Source organism: Daphnia pulex, chromosome 12, assembly GCF_021134715.1.
Source record: "Daphnia pulex isolate KAP4 chromosome 12, ASM2113471v1".
In the NCBI taxonomy this organism is placed as follows: domain Eukaryota; kingdom Metazoa; phylum Arthropoda; class Branchiopoda; order Diplostraca; family Daphniidae; genus Daphnia; species Daphnia pulex.
Genome location: NC_060028.1, coordinates 265,083 through 288,856, shown reverse-complemented (window position 1 = coordinate 288,856; position 23,774 = coordinate 265,083). Strand labels below are relative to the sequence as shown.

Genomic DNA, 23,774 nt, shown 5'->3' with positions numbered 1-23,774 from the left:
GCCAAAAATTGGATTTCGTTTAAATCATATCAGATCGACCCCAAATTTCATGGGGATCACGAATATATGGTTTATTTTGACGACAGCTCAACAGTTGAGGAGCTATCGCTTACTTCCGGTTTACTTCCGGAAAATTTTCAAAAAACTAGCAAGTGAGCTTTGTTCTGTGTACCGTTCTCAGTATTGCTAGTTAAATTTTAAGCAATTAAAATTGCGCTTTTTAAGTTTTGAGCAAAAAAACCAGATAAATGTACCTTTATGTGTCATGTAACTTAATAAGAATTATTTTGTCTTCATCCAGGAAATACTGACGTTGAGAAGACGGACACCAAAACATCGCCGGTATCTCCAAAATGTCATCGCGGATCATCATTTGTTGTTGGTAATATGTGTTTGTTTGTTAGTTAACCCGTTGGCTGCCACGCCTTTGTTCCCCCTTGTCGATACGGTGATCCATTCTTGAGGCATGCATTCCATGTTCTCCTATCACCGTGTCAGCCCGGACTTGTCAGCAATGGCAAGTCCCTTCCCCCCTTGGTCATGGATCCTTCAGACATGGCTCTTAGTGAGTAGAGAACAACCTACGGGTTGTATGGCGTGGCAGCCAACGGGTTAACTTAAGTGTATGTATGTTTGTATATGTGTATCAGTGTATGTATGCATGTATGTTGTTTTCACTAAACTGTGGAGGAATTGTGGGTGGAGGTGGGACAATATACACAATTCTCATATCACTTATAATTTGTATATTTCATTTCTCACTCATACAGAATATATATCATAGCACAAATTATATATTACTGTTGTTCAACTCGAGTTACTACTGTAAAACTTCAATCTGTAACTCAATGATGTTGAATCCCCTTGTTGTTTAAGAGTAGACTCCATTCGATCTCTTCAACCATTTCAAGATGAACATTCAACTTACTGGCTTACAATAAATTCTCTGACTTGAAGAAATACAAGAGCCCCTTTCAGATTAAGCAGTTGCCAAACCTGCAACAAAAGAAAGAGAAGAAAAATTTCAACAAAAAAGGATTGGACAGTTACTTTGCACATCGATAGAACCAAAATCAACAACCTACCAATACATACATCAATGAGGTTGCCTTCCTTTAACCATTAGGGCTTGCACAGCATCAAATACAATCAGCATGCAAGACTGTGTAGTATCTTCAGGCTCAGGCAAAGATTTAACACCACAAATCACATCTATCTAAATCTCTGCAAAGTCAGTTTAGGTACAGGGGCAGGCAAAAAAAAAGTTGTCAATGAAGTAAACATAAACACTTTATGTAGGAGCCAATGGTAATTACCGTGAAACAATCAGCCTACATAGTTTTCAAACAATGTCAGAGATGTGGGAATGCCAATAGGGTGGGCATCAGGGCCTCTGCCTCGAAGATGTCAAAACTTGTTGAAGTTTGTCAATTCTGTGCTGTGTCAAAAAAAGAACAGCATTACCTCAAAATCACCATTCCTTAAAAAGAAAAAGAACTGGTATAAAATCACTATGAACTGTCTCAATTAAACCAAATTACCCTAATTAGTCCTTAATTAGCCAATTATACCGACTCCATCCTTATTGAAAAAACCCTAAATGAAAAAAAAAGACAAAGGTTACTCACACTTGAAATGTTACATCATTTGTCTGCAAAATAAAAAAAGAAAAGTGGAGTGAACTCACTAACCAGAAGAAACGCCACACTTTCTTTAGGTAAGGCGTCTTGAAATCTTTGTCTGAATTTGGTTGCTGGTGGCTTTTATTAAACTGCATTCTTTAAAACAAGTTTGTAAATCAAGATTTTCATGTAAGAGAATCCGTGACGACTTCACGGGCTCACGGCACGACATAGATACTGGTAGCCATTTTGTTTTGGCTTTTTGTGGTGTTGCCAATTTACTGAATAGTACTTTTTTAAATCAAAACGGGCATTTTTCAAAATAAATACTGCTTTCCTAAGGTGAGTGCGCGTTCATTTAGTTTTTTAATTCAAAAGTTAATTCATTTAATATTTTATTTTCCGGTCTTGAAAAATTCGCGTTTTGATTTTAAAAATATTCCAGCAAATGCTGTCTGTTGCATCATCCCTTTCGCTCATTTTCATATTTACAAAATGCCCATCCCCAAAGAAGAAGGGAATGTTACCTGTGGAAGGTCTTGGCCTATCACTTTCACTCAGCCGCAACTGCCAGGTATAAAAGTTGGCCAACATCGCAATCTTCTTCACACAATTCCTTCGTCTGTCTTCAGAAGAGCAGCTAAACAACCGAAACCAGCTAAAAATGAAATTGGTAAGTTAGTCAACTCTTATTTGATTAAATATCAAGTTAACCTTTTATTTTGACTTGATGCACTGCCAGATCGTCGCTGTCGCTTTCTTGGCCGTGGCCCTCGCCGCACCTCAAGGAGATAAGAAGCCCATCGAAATTGTGTCGTCCAACAGCCAAGTGAACGCAGACGGCAGCTATTCATTCGAGTAAGTTAATATTAGTAATCCTCTCATCATTTGATCCTAATGAAAAAAATGTGTCAAAATCAGTTTCGAGTCTGCCGATGAGACCAAAGTGTCTGAAAGTGGCAGCCAGAAACAAGTTGGTCCCAAACCGGAGGATATCGGGACCGTGTCCAAGGGCTCCTACTCGTTCACGACTCCCGACGGCGTCGTCCTCACCGTCAATTGGGTGGCCGATGAAAACGGATTCCAGGCCACCGGCGACCACCTCCCCACTCCTCCACCCATGCCCGAGCACGTCGTCAAGATGCTCGCAGATCTGAAGGCGGCCGGAGTCCTGTAAATAATTGCATATTATTAAATTTCAACCGGATGTACATAACGCTCACATACTCCAAGAACTTTGAAACGAGGTGGGCTAGAGTCAACGACGAACTTTCTTAATAACAAAAGAGAAATAAAAATGTTATTTCTCCTTTTAAAATTTCAAGTTATTTTATACAATCGTGTTCCTGGAAATTCAAAGGCTTTCAAAGGCTTCAAAAATTTCAATCTCTTGACTTTGTCCGACCGGGCCGTCTTCGCCCCCCTTCAACTCCGTCCATCTCCACTTCTGTGTTCCACACAATGACTGGTCAGGTCTATATTATTACAGAAATTCTAGAGAACGAATTCGGGCTAACCAAAACGATACATTTTTGATTCGAATGAAACATAGCGTATCGTACCACGTTACGAAAAAGCTCATTTGATTCGACGCAATCAAGACGTGAAATCAAAAAGCGAATAGACTAATGCTGAGAAATTGACTTGCTCATTTTTCTAGAACGCTACGCGTCCAGCACGGATTTCACGTCGCCTAATACCTGCGTCGTAAGTTGCGATTGACGATATTGGCTAATGCGATCTGTTTGGGTTCGTCGACAAGCTATAAAACGGCTCCTTGTAACAGGGGATATTTTGAGAGAAAAGAAAGCGTCGAGCATCATCGAATTCTAATAAGAGATAAAAATGGGTTTAGGTAAAATGATTAAACATCTATCAACGCGTCTTATTTAAAAAAGAAATGGCTAATTTAAAAAAAATCAAATTATTAAAACGTTTCTATAACAAAGAGAGAAATTTACTTGTGGCTGCACTGTTGGCGTCAATGGAGAGTTTTCACTACCACTTGGAGGGTGGGAAAAGCTGAACGGTCCTTTTTGTTTTCCATTTTGCATCCAGTAACCCTGTCGTTGTACAGGACGGAAAAAGGTAAGTCATCCATCTCATCCTGTGGCAGTATTAGCGGCGACCACCCATCACTGTAGAAAGACAAATCAACAACCGAATTTACTATTGATACTGTTTTTAAATTGAGCATAAGATTAAACCAATTCAATTGACATTTGATTCGAGTAATTAAAACATTTTAATTCATGCAAAGATGATGTAGAGGGTTCATACTTTAGAGACAAGAAATTGTTAACATTAATTGGTGCCTGGGTGCATAATAGCTACCTAATTTCAGTGAGAAGATGTTAAACAGAATTTCTTCTACGCAGTTTGTTGATTGTGGATGGCACTTAGTCAGAAAAAAAATTAAACGCCAGAATTACATCTTGTTGAAGAGTAACGGGGAATCGTTGCAGCGAGGAATGGTTGAACTCATGAACTGCAACACTTGGTACGTTCAAAAGTTAGCGTTTTCACCCCCTTAGGCAGTAAAGAAGTACGAGTTTGATGACATCATTCTGTTGAGCAGAATAGAAAAAAACGAGATGATTTGTTTCTATAGATCAACGTGATCTTGGAATTCTTGCACGTCAAAAGTCGAGTTGCAAATTTGGCAATTGCGTTCATTTAAACCTACCTTACTTAAACCTTCTCGCTGTCCAGTGACAGCCTCATTTGTGTTTAATTTCGTCGTCATTACCGGACTCAGTGGATAATGCATCACGGAACCTGCGGCATAAAAAAACACAAAGATATGAAACAAAAGTTCACTAAGGAAAAAAAGAATCTCAATTTCAAACTGACCATAGTCGTATCAATAGATGAGGCTGGATCCTTCCGCAATTTCGTACTGCCTCCGCTCTGATTGAAAAGAAACGAAAGAATATGGCCACCCAGTTATTCCCCCTTCACTTATTAGACACTTAAACGAAAGTCAATGAATCGGACTAACCTTTATCAATAATTTTATCCCAAAGAATGTTGACGTATTTATCACGATCGGGTCGATTGTGTTCGTGGGCGAACCCGATACGATACATCAATTCGTGTATGACGGTGCCCGCTTGAGACTTGTAACAGCTGGGCGACAAAGTGATATGGTGTGCTCCTAAACCTTTACGGTAACCAAATACCGATGAGGAGCAACTGAAACTGTTGAAAGTGTCAAACCACAATTAATGAATCGGTCAACAACTAATAAATGATTCAGGCGAAGCGTACGTACGCTGTGGTATCGAGTCTGTTGATTTTGATGTAGTCCGACTGGACCGTACGCGGGACGAAGCGGATGCAGGAAATCTGGTGGTACTGCGTCATGGCGTAACCGATGGCGCATCGGCCCTTGGCATCTGATTCAATCAATACGAGCATCACGTCATTAACCAGCAATTGAGATTCACAAAACAAAACATGGATGGAGAAATAAGAGGCGAGGCCTTACCAAAATGCCGAGTCGATGACGTATGGAATTTGACTTGCATTGGGCCACTTTTTAGTATAGTAGATTCTTATTGGGTGGATTCGGTAGACTGACGATGTCATCATCTCCCTCGGACGTGGGGAAGTCGTCGGGTGCTGTCAAAAATTAAAATGAAATGAAACAATTAAATATTAAAAGCAGAAAGAAGTCGAAAATGATAATTCACCTGCTTTGCCAAATGTTGGAACGCAAGCAAATCTGCCTCGGGCAAGAGAAATCCGCAATCTCGATCCAGTTCAGGACTGGAATCCCCGTGATGACTTGGATCGTCCAGCAACACGATCAAACCAAGGCCATAAGCCCATAACCCTGGCACCCGATTTCTTCGACATCATTCTAGTCATCAATAACTTCTCCCGTCAAAATCAAATGAAAGCCGATAAAAAGAGACGACGGTGACAAATCAAGTCAAAACTTTAGGCGAATAATATTACCTGATGGACTGGATTGCTGGATGGCGGAGAGAGAGGACTGGAGGTTGTCCGTGCCGAGTCGATCCTATTAAGCTCTCGTTGAATCGATCCTGTCTCTGCACCACCGTGCGGTACTCTTTTTATCCGGTCGGCCGGCGGGTCCAGTGTGCTTCAACAGGTTCTCCAAAACGGAGGGAATCAAAATATATTTGCCCATTAATAGTCGAAACCTGATGACACATTTCCAGCAGGTGCGCGTGTGTTGGATATATTACTGATCTCGATTCAAATTGATTCCATTGCCCAGCTAGTTGTACTGACGTATCTACATCCAGGTACACCTACAATACTCCAAAAACAACAGCTGTTGTAACAAAATGCGGTGGTAATTATATAACGGATAATGAAATATAATAACGTCTAAATAGAAATATAAAAATCCAAAGGGTCAGAGATTCAAGCGATAATTGATTCTGCCAAAATTCACCTTGATAAAGAAGCAAAACAAGTTATTTTATATTATTTGATCTTCACAGTTTTTTTTCTGTTGCAATAGGGAGGGTCACACTATCGAAAAAAATGCTTTTCTTCATAAATGGTCGAGTTTCCGCATTCCGCTTTGGCATTTTGTTCACTCCGCATCTCGCTACTTCCACACAGGTCTAATTTCTGTTGTTCTTGATCTTGATTTGATTTTGACCTACGTCTAGTTTAAGTGCCTAATGTTTCCGTAGACTGTTAACTGTGGCTAGTTATGGTTATTTTACATTTCCTATTCTTCATACTTTTAAAGACAGGTTTTAAACGTGAATTTTTACTTTCAGATTATTATCCAGTTGATTCCGCTGCAAAATCTTCTTACCGATCAGGTCGTCAGCGCCACTTTTACGACGAGGTCCAGTTGGAGCTACTGGTCGCAGAGTTCGCCAGGGATTCGTTTCCCAATCGAGAAGGTCGTCGCCGCATCGCCCAGTTGATTGGCGTCTCTGAGAAATCAATTATGGTAAGGCTATTTGTTATAACCTTTTAAACTAATTACCTGAAATTAATTCCTCTTCTTATTTTCATCAGTGGTGGTTTCAGAATCGCCGTCGACGTTCCCATCAAGTTGGAGCTTCACGAGCCACGACTTCAACTCGTGAAACAAATCGCTAACATCGTCTATGTTTCTCGTCAACTCCAACAAGGTAAGTTCTGTTTGGGATCAAAAAGATTTCTGTTACGTATTGATTTATTAAATCTTCTGTTTGAAATTTTTAGATTCTTACGTTTCGCCTGACGTCCTTACTCCTGGATTCCATTGATTTGTGGTTCTCCAAATGTTTTATTCGGTTTTATTCCCGGAGCCAATCAACAACTCAACGTCAGAGCCACCAACATCGTCTCCACTTTAATCCGAATGGTTGCTGCCAGCACTGCCAGCAAAGAGGGTCATCGGTCCACAGTCTAACTTCAATAATTCAGCTGGATTCCATCCAGAATATCGCACATCACTAGCGCCATGCACGTTTATTTGGCGCTAGATCTGTGTTTTATTTGTTGTTCGCACAATGAGCCACTGAAAACAGCGGACGGGCGATAGCGCTAAGACAGCTTGAAGAACCAGCGATAAGCGCTCAAGTTATTTAAGCGCTTGCGCGTTTTTTAATTAATGATTAAATAAAATGCTCAAAATTTAGCGCGTCGCGCGCAAGAATCCCCGTTTGTACTACTGCTGCATTCAAACTGGCTATAAAGGGGGTGGAGATGTGGCATGAAGTTATTATTTTGATCGCTAGGTAGCTGCCGTTTTTATATTGAACTTTTGGGGGGTTTTTATATTAGCTTTTACCTTTTAGTTTTTTAAAATTATACTCTTTTTGGTTTTTATATAATACTTTTTACCATTTTTTATATTGAATTTCTGTTTTATATATTGATATTTTGAAAAAAATGTTATATTGAAAAAGTGGCGGTTTTGGGCCACCATACGAGGGGGAATGCTATTGAGGATATGCATATCTTTTATTGGACTGGTTCTTAATCTGGTTTTCAACAGACAAAACATACTTTCCCTTTTCCTGCCTTGCCTTGTTGGCTGAGAATTAAAAGCCGACTTCCAGACATGACACGTAACTTGACACTCTTGTTACTACCAGACTATCAGTAGAACCAGTCTGATGGATCGAACAGCAGCGTCTCAAGCGGAAGAAAAACCCAGTTTGTTGTCAAGTCCCCAAATTTGAATGAAAATGTTTCACACGTTCAAACCCTACCCAACACGACCGCAACACAGATGGTGTTTGAAGCCCTTTCCAAAGCTCTGTTTTAACCAAATGGAGACTCAGAATCAGGGGAATATAATAGATAATGCTGGGGGTAAGGGGTGGGGGTTCTCAAGGGGAACAAGAACCGCCGATCCGACAATGCAACACCCATCGAAACAAGAATTCTTAACGTTTGTAATTTGCATCTTTGGGTCCTAACAATGAATTACATTAAAGATTACTACACTTGTTCAATTTAATCAGGTTTGGTTTTAATCCTGCTTGACTACATCAATGAGCCTATTCATTACATAAACCTCTTATGAACGTCTTAGTGAGCAACAGAAATTGCGAATCGATGAGCACAACCTAAAAACAAATGTGAAAGGTGCCGGACAACAATCACTAACTTGGAGACTAAAGCCTTTCCCATATCGACATTTGGTAGCAAAATGTTCACAATTTTTTTCCAACAAATGGTAATCAATGACACGATTTGCCCTGAGAACTCCCCGGGCCCTTTCAACAATCACGTCAGGTCTGAATGGCCGCAGTCCTTTTGCTCTAGCAGCCTCATCCAGGTTGTTGACTCGACCGCCGTGTTTGTCACACAGATTTCTGATGGTCTTCTCCACGATTCGAGTTGAGAGACACTGACGCCAGATATCAATCCACGGAGAATCGACGCCTACGGTAATTCTGTGAGAATGACAAGACGGCAATAAAAGACGGTGAAAGGTCATCTGAAAAAGAAAACTATTCCACTTTTGTTCGGTTTTACCTTTCTCCATTTTGATGGACAACGGCTTGACGATCGGCCACAGAACTGACAGTGCAGACGGCAAAGTGAAAATAGGTAAATATATTGATCCAACGGAAAATGAGGAAAATGCGACGCTCAAATGCAACGAGATCACCCTCGGTGGCAATGATTTCGTCAGGTGGGAAACAAAGGACCATGATGGAATTCTGAAACAAATTTATGTCAAGATAAAGTTAAGCAATATTTTGAAGACATGATCGACTGACACGTATGACCGCGAGCTGCGCTGGGTGCGTGAAAGTGCAATGAAAATGTGTTGGTCAATCTTTTCGTCTCCTTTCAACGTCATGAAAAGAAAATGTAGGGTTACTATATACCTGTTGGTACTGATCTGTAGGGGTGGAAGAAGAACGAATGAAGATGGGGCTTGGCAATGTGCGTTAGGCAACCTTACAATCATTCATGGGTTCTGTAGGAGTGAAATCAAAGCGGCTGTTACGCTTTTTTGCGTTGGTGTCATCATTGACAAACGGCAAAGTGCCTCGAAGACAACTCCGTTCAATCCCTGCGCTTGGCCCCATTGCAAAAGACCCATTTGGTTTTTATTTTATTCAGCAAAAATCTTATCTCAACCAGACAGGCGAGCGCTCTGATACCCTTTCAACATTTCTAGAAAGGCATCCCTTTCCAAAGACGTAGCCTCAGGCTAAAGCTACGTGTCGGTCGTGTCGTGTCACTGTTGCTAAAGAAGGGGAACAGGCAATGCGCAGTAAAATTTCACAACAAACGCTCGGTTTCTCAGCTAGCTCCAGAGTCCAGACAAAAAGCATTTCACCAAATAAATTCATTTCGTTTTCAAATGTACGATCTTTCGTTACTAAAAATGTTTGTGCGTAATTCGAAACAGCAAAAGTTATTCTTCATACTTTGTGCAGCCGAAAATCCAACGAACTGCAGTCAAGAAATATCTGAACTTGATCTAATTCAATATTTGCACTATTTCAATATTGAAAATTCGTTCATCAAAGATATGTTAATTGAAAAGTTGCTGGAAAATCTGACAGAAATCGACTACGAATCCAAGATTATTCAAGTGGAAACTAATCGTCAAAATGGTACGCATACTAATATTATTGACTCAGCTAAACCTTTCCACATTTTCGTCGTCTTCAAAACTGAGAGTGAAAAAGATGGAGAATTTTGATGGTCATTGGAAAAGACCGCGAAAGACGCAGTCGTCATGCAACGCTCCCGCCACAAAGATGAAGTCAAGAATAAATTGAAAGGGGAAACGCGCAAAGGAACTCAACTCATAGCCGAAAAATTGGAAGGCAAAGGTTGTATGAGAGAATTGTTAACATTATTGTGGATTCACATGATTGTAGATGCCAAATACCAACGGAACTTGTCTCGCTGCGAGTCCGTCATCCCGTTAATCATGAAAAATATCACGAAAATAAGTTACGAATACGAGAACGACTTCACCTATTCCGCTCTATCTGCTGAAGAAAGGAACCCCGACCTGTCAGATATTATCAATTTCCTTTCAAATGTTTCAAATTGGCATCCACTTGTTTTTGCAACTTATCTGGGACACACCGGATTGTTCGACAGAATCCAGCAGGACGGACAGTACAACATCGACGGCGTGTACAATAATTTCACTCTGCTCAACCTGGCCATTCTCTTTTCTAAAACTGAAATGGCTCAACATCTCCTGGGGCAAATGAAAGCCGATCCCTGTAAGTGCGACGAAAAAGGAAGGAACGCACTACACATGGCGGTCAAATTCAACAAGGAAACGGAAATTGTTAACTCTTTATTAAGCAAGGTTCCCATCGACCAATGTGATGCAACTGGAACGACAGCCCTCCACCACGCAATCATGGCGTCCAACACCGAAATCGTTCGTTACTTATTAGATAACGGAGCAGATCCCAAAAGATTGGACCAGATTGGCCGCTCGCCACTTCGTGTGGCGGCATTCTACGCCAAAGACACGAGAATTATCGATCTATTCCTTCGGAAAACATTAGACGTTGACGATTGCGACAAATTCGGCGTGACTGCCCTCCATCATGCCGCCATGGCGTCAAACGTCACAACCGCTCGTCACCTGTTGGCAAAAGGCGCCGATATCAACCGCCGTGACACGTTTGGTCTTACTCCACTTCACGTGACTGCATTCTGTGCAAAGGACATGGACACGATCAATTTGTTTATTCTGAATAATAGAAAGGTGAATCTACGTGAATGCGACGAATTTGGGCAAAACGTTATCGCCTACGCAGAGAAAAACACGTACGGATTGCGAACAAAAATTATCGATCGCGTGAAAGAAATCGACGGCGGTGTAATCGAAGAATGCAATTTACTGAAACTAGCCAAATCTGAATTGCAGCATATCTCCATCTGGAAAACTCTCGTTTGGGATCTACACAACTACTTTACTAATGACACTTTCACTTCTCTTTTAGCGCAGAATTCCCATTCGTCAGAACTGTTCTACGTCCCTTATGCTGACCTCAAACCAGGAAAAGGCAGCGAAATATCCGATTCTGTGTTGATTTGGTACATTGTCAACACAGGAAGTAGGAAACAACGCAACTTTGCTGAATCCGAAATGCCTGGAAGCATAAAACTTTTAAACGACATCGATCACGATTCCCAAATAACAGAAATTGAAATTTACCACCAAAGCAAAAATAATTCAGCGACGTATTTAACAAGAGCTTTTTCTCTCGTTTTTAAAACCACTAGCAAAAAGGACGGAGAACACTGGTGGTCTTTGGAGAGGAACGTGAATTACGTTGTCCTCCAACGATCCCGTGACACAGACGCAGTCAAAAACAAGTGCGGAGGCAAAAATCGAAAGTAAGTTGAACCCAATGTTACAATCTTGATAGAAAACGGGTCGATTAAGAACATTTCCCATCAAAACCCTATGTTGGATTTAAAACATTTTCTTACGGACGTGTACAAATGGCATCCGCTATTCCTTGCAATTTATTTCGGAAATGCCAGGTTATTTGAGCGAACCAAGGAAATGGCAAAGTTAGACAAGGAATTCACTCTGTTAAACTCGGAGAAAACCTTTTCTAATCGAAAGGAAATGGTTTTTCAAGAAAAACAAAAGGCCGATCCTACAACTCGTAATGTAACAGGGAGAAGTGCACTTGCAACAGCCGCCATACACGCAGATAACGCGGAGGTATTAGATTTACTTCTAAAACACGAGAACGTGAACATTAACAGATATGGTAGATCTGCGCTTCATTTGGCCGCATGTACATCAAATCACAATGTCGCAAGAAATTTGATCAAAAGGGGAGAAAAACCCAACCAGTTGGACAGCCATGGCCTCACTCCACTTCATTTGGCAGCATATCATTCAGACGACACGGAGATGATCGATTTACTTTTGGAAGCTCAAAAACAAAGTCAAGGCGACGAAAGAATTGACAACTGGAACAATCACGATGGAATGACTGCTCTACATAGTGCCGCCATCGCCTCCAATGAGATCACGGCAAAACATTTACTCAAAAGGAGAGCAGACCCCAACCGAAAAGACAAACTTGGTCGCACGCCACTTCATTATGCAGCGCTCTTTGCTAAAAATACCAAAATCATCGATGTCTTCCTTAACAACAAGCAAGTCGACGTCAATTCCTTATATTATTCTGGACGAAATGCACTCAATTACGCCAAACGTAACCAGTATGGACTCAAAAAAGAAATTATAAGTCGATTGAAACCTCCACATAATCCAGGTCCACTCATCTTATTGTTAGTTTTTATCTTTGGCTTTTATATCTTCGACTATTCTTCCATTTCAATCAGTTTGTGTTTTGTTTTGTCATTTTACATCTTAGAGTATTTTCTCTAAATTTTAAGGGCTACAGATGAAATGCTTTTAATCGATACTTTTCTTTAACTACTTCTCTTTAAACCTCCATGCTATCAAACTTCAATTTCTCTGATGAGACCCATCACATTTGAAACAACAAACCCTGAGACTATGTTTATTTTAAATTTGTATCATGATTTCGTTGACAAGGTTACCGATGTAAAAATTTAAACACCATGTACACACTCCATTTTGAACCCGATATACAATTGATAAAAGTGTAAGTAAATCCTACAATTTCAGATCAAAAAGGTTCGTATCCTCTGTGTCAGCCCGATTATGATTTTAGTTTCCAACTGCATCTGACAAGCATTTCGTGCTGGCAAAGTTCATTCAGCGGATACTTATCACCATCTGATCACGAAGACGAAGGTGCCAAATCCAATTTCTCAATTTACATCTAACATTGTCTTTAAAAATTTTACTAGTGACTATGAAAATCTACAATATATTGAACAACGTTGACTCGCAGAATATATGTTTGACTCGCGAGTTCTTATTTAATGGCAAGATTTCAGTGAAATTCAAATCTACTCAAAGGCTACAGCAACGAAAACATACTTAAAAAAATGGACATCGAAGCAAAGCTTATCACGAAACCTTCACGCCATGCCAAGCAACCGATTAAACACGGTCAAATTGATTTGAAAAACGACTCGGGTTCTTTTTCACTTGGAAACTGAACTAAAACGACGGAGTTTTCATTCCTTTGGGCAAACTGTCGTTAGCACTGAAATTCGCTCAGCATAACCAGTGCGAACAAGATTAAGGCGGTCTAAAATTACAAAAAAAAAAATGCACTATGGAAAAGATTCTGACGTCGAATTACTCCGCTCAAATAGGCGATTGTCTTTTCGAAAAAACACAAATGGTTCGCTGCCTTCCGTACATGTACAAAAACGCACTTCCAGTGGCACGCAGTGGCAGACATGTTCGCCAACAGATATACATGAAAATCAAAAAGCTTAACATCCAAGCGACCGAAGCGATGGAAAATAGGAAAAAGAAGCAGTCGAACTACAACGCTGATAAATATTTGACAGACAAAGAAGCAAATCCTAACGATTTCGACAAAGATGGTCCATCTGTTTTTGATCTCGCAACGCAAGAAGCGATAAGATTTAAAGTCTCCTAGAGGCCGACAAAACCACAGCAATCGACGATAGAAACGATACAAATTGATTTGCTGGAAAGATTGTGCTTATCACAGCACCGCAATCGCAGTTAACGAAACAACTGCTTCATCGCGATTGATAAACAAACAAAAAACAAAAGGGTGAGATCTAAATTATCGTGACAAAAGTAGCCGCTACTCGCTTCAAGTGATTACACGGAACCCATCTGTGTCAATACCGGAGAGAGCCACGCCAACGTGGTTGAAAATCGAAACACCTATATTACGCAATAATAGAAATCAGCCATGCCATATACCTGTTTGTCACCTGGTACAAATAATGGGAGCCGATCCCAGCACTGATGACAAGAAAGGATTCTACCACCTTCATATTGCTGAATAGGTAGCGGTGGATGTTCAATCATTGAGACAAAATCAAGAGCATTACAACCTCGTTAATGCTCCATCGAACACGTGATGCGGACTCGTTTGAGAGAAAACGGAGCGGAGGAATATCAAAAGGGAGACGACAACCCACATCTTGTAGTACTACATACGCGGATACGCCACATAAAATATGGTTTTGCTTGTTAGTTTCATATAGTTTTGTAATATCAAATGAGGGGGGGAAAATCAATACATTCATAGCCTATTTGTTCATTTATAACATTTCCCAAAGATTCCTTAAGTCCACCATAATAAAAAGAAAGATGGGTCTCCCAAACACACCTAGATAATACGGCGAGTTCAAATCAAAAGGGCAGTTAAATCAAATGCAGACAAGGTATTGATAATGATTTCAATTCGTTATCTCTAGAAGTGAAAGATGTGAACAAGAAAAAAATCACACAAAAATTTCGGTGAAATAACCCGATGCTATTAAACGTGTGCATTACATTTATGCACAGAGAGTAGGCGTCAGATAAAGGGTCAACTTTTGATAACCGAAAAACAAAAGCTGAACGATTGAATGGAACATCAATTCAATCGTCATAACCAAGATTCCCTCGTTATCAAAGCAAAATATTCGAATTGTTTTTAATTTTACAACTTTCTTTTTTATTGAGGAGACGAGCGATTTGTGGACTACTGGTAAGACGTCAACGTCCATTTTTTAAACCTTGTAACCAAACGGAAACTTTAAAAAAAGCGTCAATTCATTCAGACATGGGGCAAAAAGAACATACGCGCCATTCCAAGAGTTTCTCAACCATTGAAGGAAAAAAAAAAACGCCACGCAAATAAACTAAGGAAGTTGCTCTCATCGCAGATAAAATATGAAAACTCATTATTGATATAATACGGTAAAAAAAATGTGTTTTTCCTACCTCAGAGTCGGTGCATCTCACGCCGAAGTCCTGTCAACGTCCGTCAAAATAATAGCAAAAAGGTGAGCAAACTGAACAGTGGGATGTGCTCTGTGCGAGTGTGATGGGTTGACTCCTTTTTCCCCATGAAACCTAAATTAACACAATAGACGACGAGAAACGAGACATTTTAAAACAGCTTATCAAATTCACCAGATATGGGATAAAAAACAAACAAGAATAAATTTTACTATTTTTTTAAGTTACCCACAACTCTTGCATGACACCAACAACCGAGCAGTTTTTGGATGCTGGAGACCCACAGATGAGTGAGAAATGGTGGTACACTACTGAGCTCGAATGGTGAGAACAACAGATTGTAATAGAATGTACCGGTTACTTAACACTTTCTTACCTTGAAAGAAGAGTAAATGAAAACTTCCTTGATCTCATTTAGTGACTCCAGCAAATTAAATAAATTTGTCCTTCAATTTTGCTGAGGGAAATCTTAATTTGCTACAACTGGATTCTACGAAACAGTGGTGAAAGAGGGTCCTGAAAAGAGAAACATGGTTTGTTTATATGTCAATGATTTTCAACAAGGCAAAAGATCATAGCAACAGTAAGCAATACCTCAAGTCAATCAATCTTAGATTGTCTCCATTTTAGCATGCAAATGCAAGTGGTGGACGTGGTGGCTATCAAATCCTCTTGAGTTCCACTCATTCTTTCATGGTATAAAATGGTTGGCGGCAAAGAAATTTGACATGAACAGATCAGTTAAAATATAATTATTATCATTGCAAAAAAATGTTACTTAACTTTGCAGTTAGAACTTGAACATACACAAACTGAGCTTCAATAGTAGCAGATTCGTAAAATATCATGACCTTAAAAAAAAAAAAGAAATTAGTAAAACTTTTCATCACAAGATATCTATTTCTGATTATTATTTATCAGTAGTACATAACCTATCCAACCATGTTGTTTGTAGTCGATATATCTAAACTACTACAAGTTTTTTAGCAAGGTCATTGAGGATTAATGGTGCAATTTAGAAAGCCCTTTTAAAGAAGACCCAGAATTTTACAAAAAAAGCCATCACTTTTAAACTTTTAATGTACAATATTTTATATCATCCTTTTTTAGTTCAAATACACAAACTAGAAGCAGCAAGAAGCTTCTACAGCTTCTTGAGATCAGCCAAAGGTTTCATCTTTCTTCTTCAAACTTATTATTTTACTGCAAGTGCAAGGAAAAGGACTATGACATTTACGACTTCACGCATGGACACCGGCAGCCATATTTGTCTACATCATGTGGTGTTGCCATTCTACTTAATGTTACTTTTTTAAAATCGAAAGGCGCATTTTTCAAAACTGCAAAAATACAATTGATAATGAAATTCAATTTTTAAGTTTAAAAAAAAAGGAACACGCACTAGTACGCACCGTAGGAATTTCAGCAGCAACTACAGCAGTACAGTCCGTGATTCACTTGGTGATGTGTTAACTCCCCTCCTCCGACTTTTTAACGTTCAATTCAACAGAAATATATATCACTAGACAATCAAAAATCTATTTGAAAATAGCACAAGTCAGCAAACATTAAAAACAAAACCAATGGCCTTCCCCATTCATCATGCAAATGTCGTTCTCTCCTGCCTGAATTGTTTTCATTTGCAACTGAACCTAGTCACATTTTGGGCTGCCAGGGAACACAAAGATTGCTACCTCGCCATTAAAGTTGATACACTTTCCAACGAACACAGCTAATTGGGCAGTAGATCTCAGCACGAACGCACAAAACAACTCGCCAACTACCATTGAGTCCTTGAGAAGACAACGAAATATAGAGAACTGCTGCTGCTGACAGTTAGGGGCTAAATAACTTTATTTTTTTGCCAATTTAATAAGATAATAAGATGATAAGAAATAGTTGAAAATCATTTTAATTCACGGCGCTGTGTGTTATAAAGCACAGCGAGTGTCGATATAATATGCTGATTAGTTTTGTGACTACTGGAGGAAGTTTGTTTGCTGTTAAACAGTTCGTTGAATCATGACTATAGACTGCCTTCGATAAAAGGACAAGCAAAGCAATTGATTTCATCGGCCTTTGTTGTTGTTATTTTAAAATGGTCAGCCGAGGGATTGTATTGTTGCATATCTACGTCTGCTCAAGAATTAGGAAAATGAAAACGTCGTTTATCAACAGTTAAAATTATGATACTGTCGTGAGAAGAGATGCCATATTACCGTCACACAGCAGTGTAAGTTAGTTTGAAACCGTATGTTTTGGTGTGGGCTATACTAGTGCCAACGTTGTTAAAAGTCAAATGCACTAAGTTGGATGCTGTGGTGAACACCGGGGGGATAGTACTTCCGGTATAACCATTCAAATAAAGCGAGCTTCTGTCTTGAACCTGAAAAGTCAAACAAGTTTTGTGATCACTCCACCAACGAATATTTTGAAAAATACACGAGTCAATTTAATTAGAATAGCGAAGAAATACCATCGATTTGAATTCGATGCCATACTTACGAAAATAGTACTGAATTGAGTCTCCAAATTGAAGTTGTTGAATTTCAATTGGATCCTCTTTCCCGCTGGCACGACAATGGTGACTAGGCATAACCTGTCAAATTTCCCGTAGTCGGCGGGGAAGTTGGGAGACTGGACAACACCTGTGCCCGATGACGTCACGTTGGTGCACATGTTGTCGCATCCTTCGCGTCCGCAATTAAATCGACATTTTGACCGTTAACAAATTAGATTTCAAATGATTTCAACGAATGAATATGCGCATTACCTGCTGCCGTTTCAAGGGAACAGAAACTCCCTTGGCTCTGTCGAGATAATAAAATGGCCGAACGTTTCAAACCAGAAAAATTTCTCGGCAATAGTGGATGCAATTTATGAAATGAAAAATACCGTCACAGAAAAATTCGCCCGCCAATTGTATATGGCGGTGCTGGGTTTACTACTGCTTTCCATTTGAAACAAGATTTGCATTGCGTTGGTTGTTATCGCGGATATGGAAAGATGTGTGTTTCCGGAATAATCAATTTCCATTAAGGGCTTTATATCATCCCAAACCTGAGAATGTCAATAAATTTGGATCAATCATAAGAACACTGAAATTCGTTGTCTTTTCCTTACATAGATAAAGGCTTTGCTAATCTCCACATTGAAGGTGGTGAAGTTTAATTGGATCATCCATCCTGCTGGCGCCGTTATGTTGGCATTGCAACTCCTGGCATAATTCCCGTAGTCGCCGGGGTAGTTGGGAGACTGGAAGACGCCTCCCGTTGATGTCAGACTGGTGAACATAGTTCCGCAACCTTCGCTCCCGCAAATGTTTGGTAGAGGCGTGCAGATTCGTGATTCAATTTAGACGAAAGAGATTACGATTCATTGCGTCGTTTCAATCTCACGTTAGTAAGGCAATCGAATCAAGTTTATTACCTGGATCAGAAACGGTGTAACTGAAAAGAGTCGGCAAAGGAGTTGTTGTTGTAGCCTTGGTTGTTGTACTTGAGCTCAAGGTGCTGCTGGACTGGCTGGCCGTCGTTGTCGTGGTAGAACTTGGCTTTGTCGTCGATGTTGTTGCTGTTGTGGAAGTTGTTGCTGTTGTGGAGGTTGTTACTGGCTTTGTGGTGGTAGTAGTCGAGACTAGCGCTGTGAAAGTCGCACGCAAATTATATGGTCCAGGTGGTGTGTGACTAGGAAGGCCTATAAGATTGATGCTCATTTGGTTGGTGGAAGTATTTAAAACTGGTAGCGTAAAAAGATTTCCAGTCGTCTGGCTCATTAATGTTCTGGATTGTGCATCGTAAACCTGAGGTGAGAAACAAATTTCATTGTTATTCTTGCGCCTTATGAAATCCGCTCCATATATAAAATAAGCTAGGATGATTGAATGTAATATTACTCACAGTGACGAAGTCGCCAGGCGCCGCATTGAAGTGGGTGAACGTCAATTGGATTCCACTTCCTGCTGCTATCTTAATAATGGCGAAGCAATTAGATGAACTCACGTAGTCGGCGGGAAAATTGCGAGTCTGCACAACACCTCCCGTTGACGTCACTGGGCCACAAACCAATCCGCATCCTTCACGTCCCCCAAATGACAGTCAGCGACGTGGAAATTCGTGCGTACATTAGACGAGTCAGATTTAAAACAATTCGTTTAATGCGTTACCTGGATCAGGACTCACACAAGTCAAATCAGCCGGCAAAGTAGTTGTAGTGCTTGGCGTCGATGATAAGCTGGTGACGGCCGTCGTTTTCGATGAGATAATAGTTGAAGGAATCGTGGTCGCCGTTGTGGTCTTCGCTTGCGTCGTCGTTTCCGTTGTTGATGATCTTGTTGTTGAGGTTGTTTGATCAGCAATGGTAGTGGTGCGGTCTCTTGTCGACGAGATGGTTGATGTTGGCGTTGAAGTTGCAGCTTCTGTCGTCGTGACCTTGGCGCTTGAAGTTGTTGATGGGGTTCCAGTTGTCGTGGAAGTCGTTGTTGTTGTTGGGTAAATCTTGGCAGACGTTTGGGCGAATCCCGTGGTTGATGTTGACAAAGACCCCAAAGACGTCATTCCGGACAAGGTCGGTGTAGTAGAAATTGAGGTGGCCGAGGTCGTCGTCATTGGAACAGGGCTGGTTGTTGACTTCCAAATGCAATTGAACCAATCGCCGTTGTTGAATTGGGAATACACAAGGACGCTCGCGTCATTTGACAAATAAGTTCCGTTTTCTACGGGCGAATTCTCGTCAAAATCAGACACACCGACGACCTGTCGTTGAAATTCAAAAAAATTAATAGGTAAAGAGTAAAAATATCGGGATAGATATAGATTTCATTGATACCCGCAAATAACTTCCAGGACTTGACAAGTTCATGGATGAACACGAAATCTCAATTTTCTCATCCAAAGGCAATTCAATGAAGAAATAGCATTCTCTCGGTTCTCCCGTTTTAAGATCCTCTAAAAATGGTTGGAGGGTCCCAGTGGACGACGATGTCCCTCCATGGCGACAGACTTAACAAATTAAAAATCGAATTAAGAATTATTCTGACATCATTTGTTGATTTATTTATTCTTAGGACTCACGTTTGAAATCCGTTGTCAATGGAGCCGGAACAGCTGACCATGTGCAATTAAACCAATCTTTACTGACATCAATTTGAGAGTTCAAATAAATCAAATTGACGCCGGAAGTGTAGACTCGGTTGGCCAGCGGCGTCAAGGCCATGTTTAAATCGGAAATTCCGCTGAACTTTATCAATCATACAAAAATGGTTAAAATTGAAAACTTAAATGAAATCACAAAACTCACTTGCAAATAACTTCCTGGGTTAGTAAAATTTACGACTGGGCAAAAAATTTCAGTCAATTGATTGGGAGGAACTTTGATGATAAACGAACACGTTTTCGGTTGAACATTTGTAGCCGTCGGCATTAACGGTTGAATGTTTCCGCTGGCAGATTTCTTGATTTTGTCCCGACATACTTTGAGAATAAAAAGGGAAAATAATAAAACTTGTACCAGAATTAATTAAAAATGAAATATTTACGTTTGTTATCATTTGTCAGTGGTAGGATCATAACCGTCGTCCATTGGCATTTGAAAGAGTCTTGATTGCTGAATTGAGAAAACAGGTAAATGATTTCGCTAGTCGAAGTGTAGACCCGATTCATTGCAGGTGGATCGGCTATCACAGTTTCGGAAATCGTTTGGAACTTATGAATTGAAATTAACGCAACATTGATCAGTAAAACGAAAATGCTGTGGTTTATGTAGACGAAAAAATTACCTGTAAATAATTTTCAGGACTGCTGAGGGCAACATTGGAGCATTTCAACTGAATTCGGTGGTCTGATGGAACGGCAATGGCAAACATGCACATTCTTGTATCTGTGGTATCGTCCGCTGATCGCTGGATGGTCCCGTTGGGAGTGGCGGATGTTCCATCCCGACAGACTATAAATGCAATTAAAATTGACAAATCAGATCAAGTTTAAACTGAAATTTAATTTCCCTAAAAAAAAAAAATAATTACGTTGATATTCAGTTGTTTGCGAGACGGGAATCATTTTCCATTTGCAGTCGAACCAGTCCGTGTTGTCGACCCTGGAAAACAGGAACATGCTGTTGCTCCTTGACGTGTAAATGCGATTGACGACGGGCGGATTGACGTTGATTTCGGAACCTCCGTAAATGACTAATTCAGCGTCCGAACTTTTCAGACTGACGACCGAGCAGGTCATCTGGATGAGTTTATCGGCGGGTGCGTTGATGAAGAAGCTGCACTGCCTTTGCCCGTTACTTGTGTTAGAAATGGTGGGACGAATGGTCCCGTTGGCCGCCGTTGAAAATCGGTCCCGACAAACTGTAATGAAATTTTATGTACAAATGAAGGGTATATTAGAAGTGGCCTTTAAAAATTCAAAAATTTCTAATCAACTAAATTTAATTTACCATTGCCGATGGACGGAAGCGATCGAATAGCCATTTCCGCATTTAAAATGGCGGTAACGTTGCGGCTTGCCAAAGGGTTAAAGGATTGCTTTTTTGTTTGGATCTCCTGTTACGAACAAGTTGGTCAAAATATTATAAGTTATTTAAAAGAGCTTAGTTTTTTAAATATAAAACGAGAAATGGGAGACAACTTACCGCAGCGACAGCCAACGAGATGACTAGAAGGAAGAAAATAGAAAAGGATTTCATTTTCGACAGTTTGGAGAGTAGAATTTGAACGCCAAAAGGGCCGCCTTTTATACCCATCACGATTTTCTATATCGATAATTAAACTAGCACCAAGTTTTCTATCGATTCAAGGAAAAAAGGAGATTTGAATATCGTCATATCGTCAGCAGTTTGAGTGGCACGTCGTCGAAAAAATTCTCGCTCCCGTTGGTCGTAAGGTTTTCCCATTTGCTACACTTTCCAAGTGCGCAGTTTGGGCGCGTTCAAAACGCGATGACAACGACGATTGCGCACACTCTCGGCCAACACCACAACTGCCTGGGATAGACAGTTGGCACGCAACTGTCAAAATTTTCCTGGTTCCAACATGAAAATTGCAAACGCTCCGGTAATTTAGAACTCGCATTAGTCCCACAGGTTTTTGGCTAACAAAAGAAGCCACCAACTGACGGGCGTTTTATTTCAAAACGAAAAAAAAAAATGAGCGTTTCTCTGTTTTTGCAGTTGCAGCTGCAGCTGCACAGACACAGAAGTGAAGGGAAATAAAAATATGCTCAGTGGGGACTGGAATAAAACGATATGAAAATTCCTTTCTGAATAAGATAATAAGCTCCACATCCAAATAAGCTTCAAATATCTAACTCATTATCCTGTAAATATCTATGATACCTTTGACTTCTTGGCAAGCTAAGAGGGAGAATATGAACCATGCTGAATGTCAAATCATGGCTAAACCCAAACCACGCCGATCCTGCTTACTTTTGTCGAATCAAGGAATAGAAAATCTAAATATTTTCGAGAGAATTTGTCTAAGAATACAAAATTTCGTTATCAACATGTTTAAACACTGATCTAATTTCATAAGAGATGATACCGATTTTACATGTGTGTGTAGACAAAAAACCTTAAATTTGTGGGGACCGTGGGAGGGTGGACCAGCTGTGCAAAATTTAAGACCCTCCCCCCATCACCACCCTCTCGTTTGCTGGCAGTAAATTGCGTGTGGCAACCCACCGATTGCCTTAAACTTACCGCTCGAAACAAACGAATGGCAACTACGACAGTTGTCGACCGAAATCGTTCGGCTACAGTCCCAGACTTCTAGTCTGCTACAATCGAATCAATGTTGTCGCATTGAATTGTCAACACACTTGAAAACGGTTAGTCAAATTCCCTTTTCTCTGTAATTCCGTTTTGAATTAAAATGTACATAACAATCTAAAGTTTAATTCAACGCAAAGCGTGGCAGGTTTAATTAAGTCATCTGAGCCCGACGTCACATTTCAAAATTGGATTGGGGTATTCCAGCTCTTGGCTTTTTTATTGCATTCGTGTTGAAAGCCTATTTTTTTAAAAATCTAGCGTTGTACTTAACTGAAGATAATAAACGATAAAAGATAAATGAAGATAAAAAAGTTTCGTAGCCCATCCCGAATGAATACACATAGCCCTCCCATGGTGTCATTTTTTTTTTCAAGTTTTGTCTCGTTCACCTGAGAAGTCAAACTTAAAATTCTGAGATCATTCCACCGAATTACTGACAATATTAATTAGTATCATTCTGAAGTACGGTTTAAATGGGGGCTTAGAATTGAATGAAATACCATCGATTCAAATCGATGCATTACTTACCAAGACAAAGGCTTTGTCAATCTCCAAATTGATGGTGGTGAATGTCAAACGGATTCACTTTCCTGCTGGCACGACCATGACGACTGCTGCGCACCTCCTGTCAATAATTCCCGTAGACAGCGGGGAAATCGGGAGACTGGACAACAACACCAGATCCCGCTGACGTCACATTGGTGCACGTACACATTTCCGCACTCTGTTTAAAAAAATGAGATATATACTTTTTGGTACGACGAATGGAGCTCGTCTACATTTCTACGAATTTCTCAATCATTGGAAGAAGAGAAAAAAAACAGCCAGACAATGAAACTAAGGAAGTGGCTCTCACCTCAGAGCCGCCTCACTCCAGTAATGTATCACTCCTAATTGCGTAGTCATAAGCAGAGGCTCACACCAGTTTTTTTTTCCTTTTGCCTACAAACAGTCAAGCGATAAAAAGTTTTTTAAAATCTAATTGTCATGGTTAGCTCAACATTCAAATGGAAAATGATAGAACCTCTGGTTTTCTTTGAGAAGAATTGGATTTCGGC

The 23,774-nt window shown here is 40.1% G+C and overlaps 6 protein-coding genes and 2 long non-coding RNA genes across 9 annotated transcripts; 3 read left to right on the top strand and 5 right to left on the bottom strand.

The window, feature by feature from the left end:
* Nucleotides 1-731: 731 nt before the first annotated feature.
* On the bottom strand, nucleotides 732-2,128 carry LOC124208823. 2 transcript variants are annotated; one of them, XR_006880614.1, is made up of 5 exons: nucleotides 1,692-2,128; nucleotides 1,542-1,596; nucleotides 1,317-1,480; nucleotides 1,086-1,224; nucleotides 732-996 (listed from the first exon to the last, which is right to left on the bottom strand). It is a non-coding gene; the product is annotated as an uncharacterized LOC124208823 (long non-coding RNA). The 2 variants fall into 2 exon arrangements; XR_006880615.1 differs by having other exon boundaries at nucleotides 1,096-1,224.
* Nucleotides 2,129-2,198: 70 nt separating this feature from the next.
* LOC124208822 (endocuticle structural glycoprotein SgAbd-3-like) lies at nucleotides 2,199-2,805 on the top strand. The gene is made up of 3 exons (XM_046606706.1): nucleotides 2,199-2,295; nucleotides 2,365-2,480; nucleotides 2,544-2,805. Exons 1-3 carry the CDS (start codon nucleotides 2,287-2,289, stop codon nucleotides 2,797-2,799), a joined length of 381 nt encoding a protein of 126 aa, XP_046462662.1. The 5' UTR covers nucleotides 2,199-2,286; the 3' UTR covers nucleotides 2,800-2,805.
* Nucleotides 2,806-4,618: 1,813 nt separating this feature from the next.
* On the bottom strand, nucleotides 4,619-5,042 carry LOC124208994 (zinc metalloproteinase nas-8-like). The gene is made up of 2 exons (XM_046606865.1): nucleotides 4,897-5,042; nucleotides 4,619-4,823 (listed from the first exon to the last, which is right to left on the bottom strand). Exons 1-2 carry the CDS (start codon nucleotides 5,040-5,042, stop codon nucleotides 4,619-4,621), a joined length of 351 nt encoding a protein of 116 aa, XP_046462821.1.
* Nucleotides 5,043-8,004: 2,962 nt separating this feature from the next.
* LOC124208862 lies at nucleotides 8,005-9,099 on the bottom strand. The gene is made up of 3 exons (XR_006880666.1): nucleotides 8,951-9,099; nucleotides 8,592-8,779; nucleotides 8,005-8,509 (listed from the first exon to the last, which is right to left on the bottom strand). It is a non-coding gene; the product is annotated as an uncharacterized LOC124208862 (long non-coding RNA).
* Nucleotides 9,100-9,267: 168 nt separating this feature from the next.
* Nucleotides 9,268-12,184, top strand: LOC124208880 (serine/threonine-protein phosphatase 6 regulatory ankyrin repeat subunit B-like). Its single transcript, XM_046606747.1, has one exon. It carries the CDS (start codon nucleotides 9,814-9,816, stop codon nucleotides 11,449-11,451), a length of 1,638 nt encoding a protein of 545 aa, XP_046462703.1. The 5' UTR covers nucleotides 9,268-9,813; the 3' UTR covers nucleotides 11,452-12,184.
* Nucleotides 11,620-12,462, top strand: LOC124208993 (serine/threonine-protein phosphatase 6 regulatory ankyrin repeat subunit C-like). The gene has a single exon (XM_046606864.1). The coding sequence runs from the start codon at nucleotides 11,620-11,622 to the stop codon at nucleotides 12,460-12,462; it is 843 nt and encodes a 280-aa protein (XP_046462820.1).
* A 4,683-nt stretch (nucleotides 12,463-17,145) lies between these two features.
* On the bottom strand, nucleotides 17,146-20,364 carry LOC124208992 (A-agglutinin anchorage subunit-like). Its single transcript, XM_046606863.1, has 11 exons — nucleotides 20,242-20,364; nucleotides 20,016-20,181; nucleotides 19,771-19,943; nucleotides 19,109-19,697; nucleotides 18,843-19,018; nucleotides 18,373-18,745; nucleotides 18,067-18,248; nucleotides 17,839-18,003; nucleotides 17,717-17,753; nucleotides 17,449-17,633; nucleotides 17,146-17,329 (listed from the first exon to the last, which is right to left on the bottom strand). The coding sequence occupies exons 1-11, from the start codon at nucleotides 20,362-20,364 to the stop codon at nucleotides 17,165-17,167; spliced, it is 2,334 nt and encodes a 777-aa protein (XP_046462819.1). The 3' UTR covers nucleotides 17,146-17,164.
* A 63-nt stretch (nucleotides 20,365-20,427) lies between these two features.
* LOC124208924 lies at nucleotides 20,428-21,483 on the bottom strand. Its single transcript, XM_046606790.1, has 4 exons — nucleotides 21,385-21,483; nucleotides 20,966-21,295; nucleotides 20,720-20,886; nucleotides 20,428-20,645 (listed from the first exon to the last, which is right to left on the bottom strand). Exons 1-4 carry the CDS (start codon nucleotides 21,416-21,418, stop codon nucleotides 20,457-20,459), a joined length of 720 nt encoding a protein of 239 aa, XP_046462746.1. The 5' UTR covers nucleotides 21,419-21,483; the 3' UTR covers nucleotides 20,428-20,456.
* Between the last annotated feature and the right edge of the window lie 2,291 nt (nucleotides 21,484-23,774).